Raw genomic sequence first — 16,100 nt, 5'->3', positions numbered from 1 at the left:
CTGGTTAATATTTGTTTTGTTCTGATCATTGCTGAAGCCTGTGGGAATGTAGAGCAAGAGACACTCATTTGTCACAGTTACGGAGAGGCCCATGTACTGCAATTGATCTTTGTCTGCAGCAGCCAAGGTAAGATAGTGCTGTGCTGCAACTCAATAATCTTGTGTGTTAACTAAACAAAATGGTTTTATTTACCAGTTGTATACGATAAGGAATTGCTCAAAACCCCTGCCCGGCCACTCATGTGAAGTTGGCTCAGTGTTCTTGCCTCTTGAGTTCTGCACAGATTTGTCCAAAACTGTTCTGGTGAATCAGTGAAGCGCTGACTCTCAGAATGATCAGGTCCAGCTGAAAAGCACGCTGTACCTGAGAAATTGGATGTATGGTGTATTATTTTTAAATGGGAGAGATGAAGGGGCTGTCAGGGTAATGGAGAATTTGGGAAATGGTGACCACTGTCTAGTGAGGCTCGAAGTGAGAACAGCAAAAGATCCATGTTTTGGATTAGATGATGGAAAAGATCAGTGAGATAAGAAAAGATTTGAATTAACTGGGCAGAAAGGTTCACAAACGGGTCACCCACCGGTCAACCGTTAAAACTCTTTCGACATGTATACCTGAACTGAACTGGGACCAAAGTCCTTGCGAGCGTTTAACTCGTGCGGCGGGGGATGGTTTAAACAAATTTGGCAGTTAAAGGGTGCCAACAAGAAGGGCAGACAAAGTACAGAGAGAACTGAGGCAGAAAGCAGCAACAGAACAAAAGCTAATAGAGGAAAAAAAAGGAATTGGATAGAGGAAAAAGGCAAGGCAGCCACACGTACACAATGTCGAAATGCATGTGTCTTAATACCCGTTACAAATCAGGTTGATCAGATACAGGGGCAAGTTGCATCTTGGGGTTATGATATAGTGGCTATGACAGAGACTTGGCTCAAACATAGGCAGGAATGCAAATTAAATATTGCCCTCTACAATATATTCAGGAGGCACAAGGAGAGAAAAAGACAGGAGGGTGTGAAAACAGTATTAAGCAAGGATAATATTATAGTTCGACAAAGTGGCCATATACTCAAAAGTTGAAAGAATGAATCCATTTAATTGGAGATAAAGAATAGTTACATTCCTGGACATTTGCTTTAGGGAGCTCTAAATAATCAGGAGATAGAAGAGGAAATCTCTCAGCAAGTTCCAGAGGAATGTAAAAATAACAGAGCTGTAATAATAGGGAACTTCAAGTAGGGGAAAACAATGTAAAGAGTAAAGAATTCCTAAAATATTTAACAAGGAAAATTGTATTAATCATTGTTTCTTGTCCAATGGTGAAGGAAGCAGTAGTGAATCCAGATTTGTGGAATGAAGTAGCTGGTATGTGTTAAAGTGGATGAACATCTGGGTAATGGTGATCATAATGTAATTAGGATTAAAGGGACAAATCGTGAGCCATGGCAACCCTTTAAGGTGGCGATGGTTCAGTTACAAACCAAGTATTTGCATAAGGAGGAAGCTGGATCTTCCTGGAGGACAGAGCGTATAGAAGTTAAAGTAAAACAGAAGGAGTTTTGGGATAAATATCACGCACAGAATACAATTGAAAACCAGGCAGAATACAGAGAGTTGAGGGGAAATTGAAAGAGGGCAGAAGATGGGCAAGGAGCATGTGAAAAAATAGCAGGTAACAAAGGAATCTAAATATTTTTCGTAAAAATATAAAAGGGAAAATGGTTAGTTAAATGAATGGTGGGACCAATAGTATCAACCAAGGAAATCTTGCAGAAGAAGAGAGGATGGCTGAGGTATGAATGAATACATAGGAACAGGAGTAAGCCAATTAGCTGCCTGTTCCACCATTCAATGAGATCAAGGCTGATCTGTGATTTAACTCCATTTATGGTACCCATGTTTCCCACATATCCCTTAATACCTTTGGTTTACAAAAATCTCATTTATATTTTAAATTAACAATTGATCTAGCATCAGTTGCCATTTATGGAAGGCTGAGTCCAAACTTCTGCTATTGTCTCGAGTGTTGAAGTGTTTCCTAATTTCCCTCCTAAAAAGGTGTGGTTCTAGTATCTTGGTTATGTTATCTCATTTCAGTCTTCCCAACCAGTGGAAATAGTTTCTATCTGTTAAGATCAATAATAAGATATAGTGGAGGAATAATACTGCAGCTTGTCCTTTACCTTCACCAAGTTTATTCTTCTTGCAGTGCAGCAGCGTTACTTATGTCTCACCTGCTGTTCCAGCTGTGTCCATTGATACTCTTTTGGAGGTTGAGCCAATTATCATCACTTGTCTTTAACAATGCAATTAGCTTAACAATGTAATTGCCAAAGTATACAATTGCTAATACATCGACAGTCACATTCCCTTAATACCTTAATCTTTGACCAAATCACCTCTTAATCTTCTAAACTCCAGGGAATAAACCCTATTTGTGTAATCTGAGTAATTTAATCCTTGGAGTCTTGCTATCATTTTGTTAAACCAACCTTGCACTCTCATTAAGGTCTGGTACCCAGAACTGCACATAGTACTCCAGGTGTGATCTAACCATTGCTTTGTAAACCAGTGGCATTCAGTACCTCGAGTATTCGAGCTCCCTAGATATAAAAATCATGGTACTCTAACAGTCTATGGACATGGACCCTGAAGTCTCTCTCTCTAACTCCCTCCTTCATCATTTGTCATCATTTAGAAAGTATTCTGATCCATTTTATTTCCAAAGTCAGGCCTCACACTTGCTTCTATTGAAATTCAATTGTTACAGTTTTGCAGATATTCTGGAGGGTTTTGGGGCTGGGGAGAGCGTCTTGGGTCACAGGTGAGTAAGAGTGGAATGCGGTTGTGGGTATGTGGCTCTTAGTAACCTTTCCACTTCCTGATATCTTCTCCAAGGTATCCTCTTGGGAGCCCACAAGCAAACATGCCAGGGTTTGCATTTTGGGTTCCCCAATTGTCGACTTGCCCTGCCCATTGCTGGTTGGGTACCAGTGATGGTGGATGAGGCCCCCACATAGACATTCATTGCCCACTTAAGGGTCTTAATTGGCAGCAGGGCAGGAAGAACATTCTTAATCAGGCCAGAGTCAGAAAGGTGGCAGAGGCTCCACCTGGCACCTTCCCACCCGATGAAATGTCCCTCCATCTCCAAACTTAATTTAGGGGAGAGCATTAAATTCGGCCCAATAATTTCAAGCTGCCATTCAAAGATCCAGGGAAATTTTGTTGGTTAGAATGATGTTCAATGGTGCTGTTTCCTCACCACGAACTGCAAACCCAGACCAATATAAAAAGCAACAATAAGGGCTTTTATGAGCAGACAAAAACAAAATGATAAATTTAAGAAGATTGGACAGCTGGGGTTTAATGAGGGAGCACTAACTCAGCCATGATCATATGGAACGGTGGAGCAGACTCAATAGGCCATGTGGTCCACTCTTGTGTTCATGGGAACCTGAAGGATGAAGGCACTTATACACCTGATGATAAAAGAGGGAGGTGTACTATAGATACAAAATAATTGAAAGAGTAAATTTTAGAAAAGGTATTGCTTTGGGAGGAATTAGCAGAAATTGAAGGGGGAGCTTTGATGATCTGGAACCTGGATTGAACCTGCACTGTTGAGGAAAGTAAGAGCAGAGACAGCAGAGGCTCTAACCACCGTGTTTTAAATCCTCCCGAAAGATGTAAATTGTGCTGCGGGACTGTAGAGTGACCCCAATATAACATGCTGCAAAAGTTCAAAGGACATTTCATCGAGGTTATTAAAATTGTGAAGCATTTTGACAGTGTGAATAGCCAAGAACAAGTTTCTCTGGTGGGGGGAATCAGTATTGAAGGCTGATTGATTTAAAATAGTCTCAGAGCAAGGAAACAGGTTAGGGGCGATTTCTGTACATGGGGACATTGAATGCTTTGCCACAGGTTGTGGTTGAAGCAGAGACTATTGCTTCCTGAAAATGAATAAATATTTGAAGCCGGAGTGATGCTAAGCTTTGCGGAGAGCATTGGGCAGTAAGGTTAGTATTGGATTACTCTAATCAAGAGCTGACATAAACACAATGACCATCTCTGTGTTGGAAACGTCTTTGGTTTCACCTTTGTGTGCCACATGTCAGTAATCCATTTGTGCATGTTAAAGATAGAGGAACACTGAACTGAAATATTTATCTGGAGAATGGAGTTGCTCACAATGTTGTAGTTTGCTGAAGACTGAACTGTGGCTGCAGTATATTCCTACATGTGCAAGCTGGCTGTTAGGTGACACACTAATGAGACTAAATTTCCTGAACCGTCTGCCAGACTCATGCATCAGTTACTTCGTGTCCCCTGGTGATGTGGCAGCAACAAAACCCGCACACAGGATTTTCCATGATTTAAAAAGAGAACAGCTCACTGAGAGCGTTCCAGCATTGAACAGAAACAGCAGAACAAAATCAGAGACAGGGAATAATTACATTTAACATTAGGCAACAGTGCTGAATAGGGAGACACAAATTAAATTAAAGAAAAATCACAGTGAAAAGGAGGAAGGTGCTTTTTAATTACTGTGTGGCAATTATATTAATGATTTACAATTGGAGTACTTCTCCACCTTTTCAGCCTTGATCCCGCTTCCTTTCCCATGGCATTAATTCTGCCAATAATGGTGTTATGAGGTCCTGCTACCATTTATGAAATAGAGCAGGGCTAAATGTGTGTGAGCATCTTGGGAGTTGTGACCCCCATGAGAAGTTCAGGGCTAGCCTGAGGGAAAATGGCACAATGCAGGGTTGCCTATTCCAGCTGAATGAATTCCTGGAGGTTTCATCACATTACCTGTTCCCTTTCTAACTGCACGGCTCCACGTGCTAACCATGGGTTCCCTGAGCTGTCTGTCCTCCTGGTGTACTGCGTTTCTACACCAATTGGAAAGCAAAAAAGACATCTTTAGCAAATGGGTGACTCGTCGCATTGTTCTGAAGATTGGTCTTCAATTCCTGGAGTCTCAAGATCGATCCTGGAAGGTTGGCAACCCCACACACTGGGTGAATTTGCATTATGGAGTTTACGCATGTTGTACTGTTCGTGAAAAGAAGCCTCATATTTAAATGTCAAAATCCTTTTCCATCATTATAAACAACATCAGTCTGCCAAAAGACTTGCATTCTCCAAACAAACTTCAGTTAACTACTAACAGTGAATGGAGTGTCATTCCCAACCACTACACATTTACATATATAAAATAAACTTCCCACTTTTGTAAGAGTCTGCATTAAACACAGAAGTTTTTCTATTTTAGGGATTGATTAGTTTATTTAGAAGGCTGCCTGATTCATCCTGGTGCTTGCCATGAGTCTTGGTAACTTTGGGCCTGTCAGGTGATCTTCATGCTATGTTCAGGGCTCCTGTATATGCACTGTTGTAAGTGAGTTAGCCAGTCCCTTAAAGGAGCACTGTAATAAAGGACACAATCTTAACAGAAACCTATCAAATAAAATTCAATTCAAATGCTATTTTTTGAGGGGAGCTTATGATGCATTTCAGCCTCTGCTGTGTCTGCCAACCTCGAAAGACCTCAAGCGCACTTGGGGCGCGTACACATGGGACCCGATTTTACCATTTTGATTCTAAGTGTCGAATCTGGGTGTAGTACAGATCCAACCTCGTAATCCACTTTCCAGCGTGCCCATACATTTTCAGCCGGCTTCAGTCCAATCCGCGCAGTGGGCGGGGCTTAGCGCTGCCAGAATGATCGGAGCTCTGAACTGCGCATGCGCAGTTAGAAAAAAATCTGAAAAAGCGCGCCCGTGTCAGATCGCAGATCTGAGTAGAAATGATGCCTTGACTTAAAATCATACCTGCGAGTAAATTTCTCACTCAGAATGACAATTATTTGTTAGTTTAAAAATATAACCTGTTCCTGTGCAAGCCACTCAGAAGCAATAAACACAGCTGCATGTATTTAACTACATTTGCAATTTGCATCATTCTTGCTGATCAGAAGTAACTTTTAATATGTCCATGATGCCACAAATCTGTGTTGTTAAACACAGATAATGAGTGGGTGTCGAAAGATTTCCATGGACTAGTCTGTCAGTCAGTGCTCCCAATGTGCGTTCAGTCTTTTGAGTTATGCCCCCTATTCCAGACATTAGATAAACATCCCTTCTGAAGTTTTTGTGGAGAAGCAAGGTCACATGACCCAGGACACCTACCTTTTGGCCAGTTTAATAATACAGACCCCCCTGGGAGGCAGGACCCCCTCGGCAGACCCCCCCCCCCAACCAGAGATCCATCTGAGCCCCCTCCTCCCACCCCCACCAGAGATCCACCTGAGCCCCCTCCCCCCCCAACCAGAGATCCATCTGAGCCTCCTCCTCTCCCCCCAACCAGAGATCCATCTGAACCCCCTCCTCCCCCCCGCAACCAGAGATCCATCTGAGCCCCCTCCCCCCCCAACCAGAGATCCATCTGAGCCTCCTCCTCCCCCCCCCAACCAGAGATTCATCTGAGCCTCCTCCTCCCCCCCCCCTCAACCAGAGATCCATCTGAGCCCACCCCCCTCCTCCAGCGGACGCTAGCGGAACGGTGTGAAGCCCGGTCACTTTAGCCGTGGCTCCAAGTCTGTGGCCAGGAAGGTGCTGCAGGCTCTCGAAGGACTGAAGATGGTTGAGAAGGATGGTGGAGAGAGACCAGCGATCGAGGCAGGTTGGGGGTGTGGTCACCCGAGGGGATGCCTGCCTCCCAGGGAGGTCTGATCCGGGGGGGGGGCGGTGGTCAGCAGGGGGTGGGGTGCTCTGCCGGGGGGGGGTCTGCCTCCCATCGGGGGGATCTGCCCCCAGGGGAGGGGGCTTGGTCGGCCGGGGTGGTTAGCGGGGGGGTCTGTCAGGGTGAGGGGGGGGTGGAGGGATTGCCACTGCTGGGGGGGCGTGGGCTGGATATCAGGGCGCTTTGAGAAGGATGGTCGAGAAGGATGGTGGCCGCAGACTGACTTCACAAGGGCAGAGAGAGCTTTGGAGGTTCCGCTGCAGAATAGAAATCCGCTTCGGATTTGTATTTTGCAGGTCGCTTACAGCGCGGATCCGGAACAGACCAGAAGAAGGTAAAGTGGGATCTGGTGGTAGAGTTGGGCGCACGGTTCATTAACTCGATTTAAATACATGCTAATCCAGATCCGCGCCCGAATCGGGTGTCGGCAAAGTCGCGATTTGCTCGGATTCGGGTGCAGATTGCATTAAAGGCCCGTCGCCCAAATTTACCGCGATTTCGCTCCCGAAAACGGGTGCAAATTGTTGGTAAAATCGGGCCCATGATGTGCCTGCTGCAGGGGACTCTCATTATATGTGATCCCCGCCCGTGGTCAAGCAATGCAGTATTGTATCTTTGACACCATAACCAACAAACCATTAACAACCCCAGGTGGTCAAGCAATGCAGTATTGTATCTTTGACACCATAACCAACAAACCATTAACAATCCCAGTATTAGTTTACTTATAGAAACCCTACAATGCAGAAGGTGGCCATCCGGCCCATCGAGTCTGCACCGACAACAATCCCATCTAGGCCCTATCCCACTGTGCCACCATGTCACCCTCATTTAATCCACTTCCCTGATGAGAACACTGATTGTTCTGCCCATAATTGTTTATCAGACAAACTAACAGCACGATCCTGGAACTCTGCTGAAAGATTTGGGATCGGGGTTAAGATGGTGTGAGGGGTGTTCGTGACTAGATTAAGCAGAATGCCGCCCCCCAACCCCTCACAGCACCTTAACCCCAATCCCAAATCTTTCAATAGAGTTCCTGGCTTGGGTCACTGTCTGTGTGGAGTCTGCACCTTCTCCCTGTGTCTGCATCGGTTTCCTCTGGATGCTCCGTTTTCCTCCCACAGTCCAAAGATGTGCGGGTTAGGTGCATTGGTCATGGTAAATTGCCCCTTAGTGTCCTGGATGCGTAGGTTAGGGGGATTAGCAGGGTAAATATGTGTCACCAAATCGGATCAGCAAAGGGCCTGGGGTTGGGGAGTACAGGCTTCTCCTTCCCCCTGATGCCACACACCAATGTATATCTGGACAGCACTGAGCTGCAGGATATGTGCAGCCACCGCAACAAAGGTCCACAGTCTGATTGGGGTTGGAGTATGAGGTGGGGGAAGGAGGTGGATTAGCTTGACAATGACAAGGGAGGGACAATGTGGAAGGAGGGGAGGTAGGGCAAGGGCTCACAATGGCAGGCAGAAGTGAAAGGAGGTGATGAAGAAGATGAACAATGGTAGGCAGAGGAAAGACCGAGGGGAGGGAAACTGGATCCCGTGAAGGCTGCATGAAAAGCTCATAAACAAGGGGGTCAAAGAGATATCATGTCGTTTACTGGAAGGGGATGATGAAGACTCCATATGAGATGGGTAGAGGTCCAAGTGGGCCGTGGGTGCCTCACAGGTGATAGGCTCAGGAGAAGATGGATGAATTAAGGAACAGATTTCTTCTTGAGGCTGCTTGCCTTTTCCTCTGTGTTGCTGACATTCTTCATGGTCTGGGTGAAGACATGTGGGCTGTAGAGAGTGATATGATTCTGCTGGACTTGTAGTTAAATGTGGCACCAGGTCCTTTGAACCCTTCAGCTGAGGGGAACTCGTCTGTGAATAACTAATGATGTTTCAAGTGCTGAATCTGGCGTGGGATCCTGCCATTCTGCTGTGTGGGACAGGCACAGCTGGAGCCACCTGCTACCGCACTTAGTCTCAAAATGGGAACATTTGCCTGAGGAGTGGGCAAGGTGGGGTGGAAGAAGATATGAGTACAGAGCAGCATGGAGCAACACAGAGTTTATTTTTTTCAAATGTTTACAAAGGTTAAAGGACAGCTGGTATTTATCAGATGCCATAGATAACAAAGGTCAGAAACAAGTTAATGTTAAAGATGTTAAAAATGCTATAAGAATGATTTATTTCAAAAGCTACAGAGGACAATAAGAAAGTAAGATAAGACATTCCAGGAGAGTGTCAAAGGTAAATTTGATGCAACATGAAATAGAGCAGTCAGCTGTTTTACAAATATATCAGTGAAACAGTGGCAGGATTTTCCACTTGCCCCACGGCGTGTTTCGTAGCGACAGAGGTGACCTGCCATTAGCTGGAGGCAGGATCTTCCAGTCCCGCCGCTGTCAATGAGGTTTCCAGTTGTCCGTACGCTCCACCACTGAGAACCCTTGGCGGTGGTCACCGTTGGCAGCACAAGATCTCGCCGGTGGGAATGGCCGGAAAATCACACCCAATAATTATTGAAAGTGAGTATCGAGAATTGTCAATTCATACATGATGATCACAAAGAAGGTATTTACCAAGTATTTTGCATTGGTCTTTACGAAGGAAATGCATATTGGAGAGGAAGGGATCCTGAAGGAATTGAAAGTGATGTGAGTGATAGTTCCAAACAGTAAAAAGGAAAATTTGACTGTTAGTCAAGTTCCCAGGGTGCCCTGTACATTCGCAGCAGTCCGAAGGGAAGAGGAAGCTGAGGTTCCAGTATTGCTGTTCCAAGGAATTGAAATTGGACGGAAGGGTGGTGGGAGGGCTTTAAGGTGATGCTAAACCCTTCACTGACCTCAATCATGTGTAGCTCAAGAGGTTCTAACTCCCAGGTGGTTATCTGTCTGAAAAGCAAATACAAACAAATTTAGAACAACAGATGACTGATGATATTTATATCGATAATTGTATCATGATATTCAAACCGACAAAAACAAGAGTTTCGTACGAGCACAGGAACACAAGTTGGTCATGAAGGTGTATGTCGTTTAAAAAGGATAATGATGTTTAGCAGATCAGCCTCCAGTGAAGATGAAGGATTCCAATGAAGGTAATACACTTCATCTTCCAGATCATCTACTCCATGAAGTGCTTTATGTCTGCGGGAGCATGTCAGGCAGTCATTCTGTTAATGATATATCTCCATTAAACAGGATTCGTAGAACTTTTTCTAAAGTTATCTTTTTTGTTCTCATTTCTCTGCTGCTTCACTCAGTTCTTTCCCTTGTATGAAATCTTATGACATTCTTAAAAATCTGCTTGGTGTCATTTGATATCCGCTCCTCCCTTTCTCTGCATTCTTAGATTTTGGGGTAGGTTATAAAAGAGGAAACAGAATGGAAGCCTTGTATTTTGGTATGTTGGTCAATTATTAATTTCCTACCTGAAAAATTTTAAACTATTCCTTTCTTTAAATGAGACAGATTATTAATGAAAATTGAATTGGTTTTATTTTGGTTTCAAACTGTTGGATTAAGTTTTTATTTCTTTTTCACTTATCTGCATTATGAATATACCTAGAGAACAGAGGGGGCCGTGATATTAGTTGAACCAAACTGTTGTAACAAATCTTGAGTCACTTCTTCCATAAATAGATGTGCTAATTTCCCCAACGGCTCTTATAGTTTAGTGTCAGGGTAGTTTTCATGTTACTTATCACAGAATGCAGGTTTCACGCAGACAGCTGCAGGCTGTTGTCAAACTGCCAGAGGACAGCTGAAATGAACAGAAAGAAGCTCTTAAAATGTGTCTGTGTTTTGTTTGCAGGTTTCCTACACTATCCAACAAGTGATAGATTGAACTTAACTGTGGATTAATATGGCTCGACGTAGACTTTGGACCATGAAGAAAGTTTCCATCTTCACATGCAGCACAATACTCTGCCTGTACATGGTATTCTATAAGATGTGTTGTCAGAAAGGGAACCTGTTGCTCAGGAATAGAATGAACAGCACAGAGAGTCTCCAATATAATTTCGTTCAGTGGGCCGTACAGGAGATATTGCGAGGTAAGGAGGATATCATTGGGCGAAATGCCACCCAAGCTTCTTTTTGGGAAACCTTTGAGGCAGCACAAAGCCATCTGTTAAGTTCTAGAATTAGCTTGAAGACAAATGACAGCAGAGTAAACGGGTCCAGCAGCTCACAGGTTCATTTTAAAAGAACAACTGTTTCAAAGAAATACCTGCCTGCATCCACTAGAGATCTATCCAGGATCATTTCCAACACAGCAGAGAAATCCAACAAGATAAAGCTCACGTTGAAAAATCAGTGGAATTCATGGATGATTTGGAACGATGAAAGCTCTTCAAGCAACCTCAACCGGCGCCTACGGACTGTCAAAAACAACTATGTCTCTATGAATAAGTATGCTGTGAACTTCACTGGAACAAGGAAGTTAAGGAAACTCAGCAGCAAAGAACTGTTATGCGAACTAAAACAGAGAGTCCAAGTGGCGTCCATTGAATATGGAGATGAGGCCTTCATGACATCTGACTGGCGAGAGTATTTACCAAACAAGAACTTTATGCAAGCAGTGAAGCCATTCAAGACATGTGCTGTCGTGGCCTCTGCTGGCTCCATCCTCCGATCGAGGCTGGGAATGGAAATAGGTGAGTTTTACTGTATAAGCCTCTGGCTGCCGTGTTAATGTTTTGAGAAGTTTTCTTTCCCACTCAAAAAATAAACTGCAAAGACTGAAGACTAGCAGCTAGGATGACAAGTTACAGATTGAATGCTGAATTCAGCTATTCCGCTGAAATCTTGATTAACCGTACATGTCAGCAGGTCACAGGTGTACAAAATTATGAGAAGCCTAGACAGGAGAAGTTTGTTTCCCTTAGCTGAGGGGTCACTTATCAGGGGCAAAGATTTAAGATGATTGGTAGAAGGATTAGAGGGGATTTGAGGAAAAACATTTTCACCCAGAGGGTGGTGGACATTAGGAATTCATTGCCTAAGTTTGTGGATGAGGCGGAAACATTCAAGTCATTTGAAAGGTACCGGGATCTGTACCTGAAATACTGGAACCTGCAAGGCTATGGACCAGTGTCTTGCAAGACAATTGGGGCTTTCATTTTCTGCAGGTCAGTAACATTAAGACAGACATTGGTGTGAGGATAGAGCAGGGGCTCCCAAGGTCAAATGACACTCAGCAGTTTTGCTGTCTGTGCTCATACTTGTAGTGTCACAGGTACACTGATGCTGTGGAACTGCAACACCTAATGGGTCGGCTGGGATGTGGCAGTGTTATCCAGCAATCTGTTTTATGCCTGAAGGGGGAGAGGTGTGTAGATGATTATGCTTTGAAGATTAATTTCAATGCTTCCTCGTCCAATCTGATCTAACCACGGTCAGGATTTAGGACTTGTCCATAAGGAAAGTAAAAAGACATGTTTTTCAAGCTTGGCTCTTGGGGCTTAGCAATTTTGTTGAGTCACCAAGTGAAAGAACAAAGAGAATAAAGAACAGTACAGCACAGAAACAGGCCCTTCGGCCCATCAAGCCTGCGCCGGTCACGTTGTCCTATCTAGACCAACCGCCTGTATCCTTTCATTCTCCACCTGTTCATGTGTCTATCCAGATAAATCTTAAATAACCGTGTCTGCCTCAACCACCTCACTTGGCAGTACATTCCAGGCCCCCACCACCCTCTGTGTAAAAAAACTTCCCCCATATATCTCTACTGAACCTTTCCCCCCTTATCTTCAACTTGTTCCCCCTTGTAATTATCATTTCTGTCCTGGGAAAAAGCTCCAACTGTTCAACTTATCTATGCCCCTCATAATTTTATAAACTTCTATCAGGTCGCCCCTCAGCCTTCGTTTTTCCAGGGAGAACAGTCCCAGTTTGTTCAATTTCTCCTCATAGCTAATACCAGGCAACAGCCTGGTAAACCTTTTCTGTGCTCCTTCCAAAGCCATCACGTCCTTCTGGTAGTGTGGTGTCCAGAACGGGACACAGTGGGCCTGATTTTACCATTTTGATTTTAAATGCTGGGCGGACTTGAATCTGGGAGTGTTTCAGATCCGACTTTTAGACTCATTCTCATGTGCCCCCATACGCACGCTGCCTGAAAAAGAAATCAGCGATTCTGAATCGCGCTGCAGAAGCTTGTGGGCAGGGCTTAACGCACCCGAAACCCTGCAGCTCCGATTGGAGCCTTCAACTGCGCATGTGCAGTAAAAAAAATTGAAAAACGCTCCCCTGCCACATGGCGTCCGGCCCGGATAATGCCTCCCCCTGACCCCACAAACATTGCCCCACCCCCACAACATAACTGACCCCCTTATCCCCCCCACCCCCGCTACCCAGACCAACCATGGCCCCCTGCCCCCCCCCCCCACTGATCGCATCCAGAGTGGCAGCGGACCCCCCTTTCCCCCCACCGATCGCACATCCCCCTTTCTCCCCCACAGATCACACGCAGAGAGGCAGCAAACCCCCCTGCCCTGCCCCCACCAGAGAACGATCTGACCCGCCTCTCTCCCCCCGCCACCACCGATCTGAGTCAGAGAGCTGCCGGCAGCTCTGAGCTTACCTCCTCAAAAGCTGGAGCGCCCGAATCAGACCTTTATGTACCGTGTCTGTTTTGCACCGAATTTGGATGGGCAACGCGGTGGTAAAGGGGGAAGTGCCGGTAAGTTTGGGCATGCAGCCCATTAAGTCAATTTAAATGCATACAAGTGCATTTAAATTGGGGTTGCGACTGTTTCGGATGCAGTCCAGACGGCGGCCATTTTCGGCGATTAGTAAAGGGGGAACGGGTGCGGAGGCAGGCGCGGACCGTGCTACTTGCCCCACGCCCGACTTTACCAAGTTTTCCCGCCCTAAAACGGGCGCAACTTGATGGTAAAATCGAGTCCAATATTCCAAATGTGGCCTAACCAACAGTTTACATAACTGTAATTTGCCAACTTTTATACTCGATGCCTCGGCCGATGAAAGCAAGCATGCCCTAGGGCTTTCTTCACCCACTTTTCCACCTGTGTTGCCACTTTTAAGGATCTGTGGACCTGTACTCCCAGATCTCTCTGTGTGTCTATGCTCTTGATGGTTCTGCCATTTATTTTACACCTCCCACTTGAATTGGATCTACCAAAATGCATCACCTTGCATTTGTCTGGATTAAATTTCATCTGCCGTTTCTCCGCCCAATTTGCCAGCCTACCTATATTCTGCTGTATTCTCTGACAATCTTCTTCACTATCCGCAACTCCAAAAATCTTAGTATCATCCGCAAACTTGCTAATCAGACCAGCTACATTTTCTTCCAAGTCATTTATATACATTACAAACAACAGAGCTCCCAGCACTGATCGCTGCAGAACACCACTCGTTACAGACCTCCATTCAGAAAAATATCCTTCCACCGCTACCCTCTGTCTTCTATGGCCAAGTCAGTTCTGAATCAATCTAGCTAATTCACCCCTGATCCCATGTGATTTAATCTTTTGCAACAGTCTGCCATGAGTGACCTTGGCAAATGCTTTACTGAAGTCCACGTAGACAACATCCATGGCTCTTCCCTGGTCAATCATTTTTGTCACCTCCTCAAAAAACTCAATCAAATTAGTGAGACATGACCTCCCTCATACAAAACCATGCTGTCTGTCACTAATAAGACCATTCAGTTCCAAATGTGTATAGATCCTATCCCTAAGAATTGTCTCCAACAATTTCACTATCACTGATGACAAGCTCGCTGGCCTATAATTATCTGGGTTATCCTTGCTACCCTTCTTAAATAACAGGACAACATTGGCTATCTTCCAATCCTCTGGGACCTCACCTGTGGCCAACGAGGAAACAAAGATTTCTGCTAGAAGTCAAGCAATTTTCTCTCTTGTCTCCCTCAGTAATCTGGGATAGGTGCATCTGGACCTGGGTATTTGTCTACCTTAATGCTTTTTAATACACCTAACACTTTCTCCCTTGTAATGATGACTTGTTCTAGAGGGTTTACATACTTGTCCGAGACACCATTAATCAACATGTCCCTCTCCTTTGTGAATACTGATGCAAAGTACTCATTAAGGATCCCACCCACTTCCTTTGGTTCTACGCATAAGTTCCCTTCTTTGTCCTTGAGTGGACCAATGCTTCCTCTAGCTGGCCTCTTGTTCCTAACATATGCATAAAATGCCTTGGGAATCCCCTTAATCCTGACTGCCAAGGACATTTCGTGATCCCTTTTTGCCCTCCTAACTCCCTGTTTGAGTTATTTTCTACTTTCCCTGTATTCTTCAAGTGCTTCATCTGTTTTTAGTTGCCTAGGCCTTATGTATGCATCCTTTTTCTTTTTGACTAGACTCGCAATTTCCCTAGTCATTCATGGTTCCTGAATCTTGCCTTTCCTGCCCTGTCGGTCAAAAAGTGACACCTGATTACAATCCTGCTGATCTGAATTTCTTTTATATACCTGAACCATTTTGATTGCATGCATGTCTGTTCCTGCAAGGACTAGATACAGACCTTCTTTATTCTCATCTCTGGATAAGATAGGATAACACAGTAAGAAGTTTAACAACACCAGGTTAAAGTCCAACAGGTTTATTTGGTAGCAAAAGCCACACAAGCTTTCGAGGCTCTGAGCCCCTTCTTCAGGTGAGTGGGAATTCTGTTCACAAACAGAACTTATAAAGACACAGACTCAATTTACATGAATAATGGTTGGAATGCGAATACTTACAACTAATCCAGTCTTTAAGAAACAAAACAATGGGAGTGGAGAGAGCATCAAGACAGGCTAAAAAGATGTGTATTGTCTCCAGACAAGACAGCCAGTGAAACTCTGCAGGTCCACGCAACTGTGGGAGTTACAAATAGTGTGACATAAACCCAATATCCCGGTTGAGGCCGTCCTTGTGTGTGCGGAACTTGGCTATCAGTTTCTGCTCAGCGACTCTGCGCTGTCGTGTGTCGCGAAGGCCACCTTGGAGAACGCTTACCCGAATATCAGAGGCCGAATGCCCGTGACCGCTGAAGTGCTCCTGTTGGACTTTAACCTGGTGTTGTTAAACTTCTTACTGTGTTTACCCCAGTCCAACGCCGGCATCTCCACATCATAAGATAGGATAAGACAGATTTCCAATCACGAGATTGATGGGGTGAAAAGGTGATCAGATAACACAAAATGTTGTGGGTTCAATCATTTGCCCATTAATTATAAATTAGGAGAGGAAACATTAGTAAGAGTTTGAAAAGGGTTAATGAAGCCATAATATGTAGCTTGTTATTGTCCCTTTTTCCTTACAGCTAAATAGTCAGGCTAACACACATTGGAGAAGAACTCAAGTAACTTGA

At 44.6% G+C, this 16,100-nt stretch overlaps 1 protein-coding gene across 7 annotated transcripts in view; it reads left to right on the top strand.

The window, feature by feature from the left end:
- Nucleotides 1–16,100, top strand: part of LOC144491351 (beta-galactoside alpha-2,6-sialyltransferase 1-like) — a 146,153-nt gene that overhangs the window by 88,348 nt on the left and 41,705 nt on the right. For all 7 annotated transcript variants that reach the window (XM_078209040.1, XM_078209037.1, XM_078209042.1 and 4 more), the window contains one exon: nucleotides 10,564–11,407. In XM_078209040.1, coding sequence (XP_078065166.1) covers nucleotides 10,615–11,407 — 793 coding nt within the window. In that variant the 5' untranslated portion in view covers nucleotides 10,564–10,614. The remainder of the gene's footprint in view (nucleotides 1–10,563; nucleotides 11,408–16,100) is intronic.

This window comes from Mustelus asterias, chromosome 3 (genome assembly GCF_964213995.1).
Source record: "Mustelus asterias chromosome 3, sMusAst1.hap1.1, whole genome shotgun sequence".
NCBI classification, from domain to species: domain Eukaryota; kingdom Metazoa; phylum Chordata; class Chondrichthyes; order Carcharhiniformes; family Triakidae; genus Mustelus; species Mustelus asterias.
Note: the sequence above shows the minus strand (reverse complement) of the source record. Positions and strands in the feature narration are given on the sequence as shown.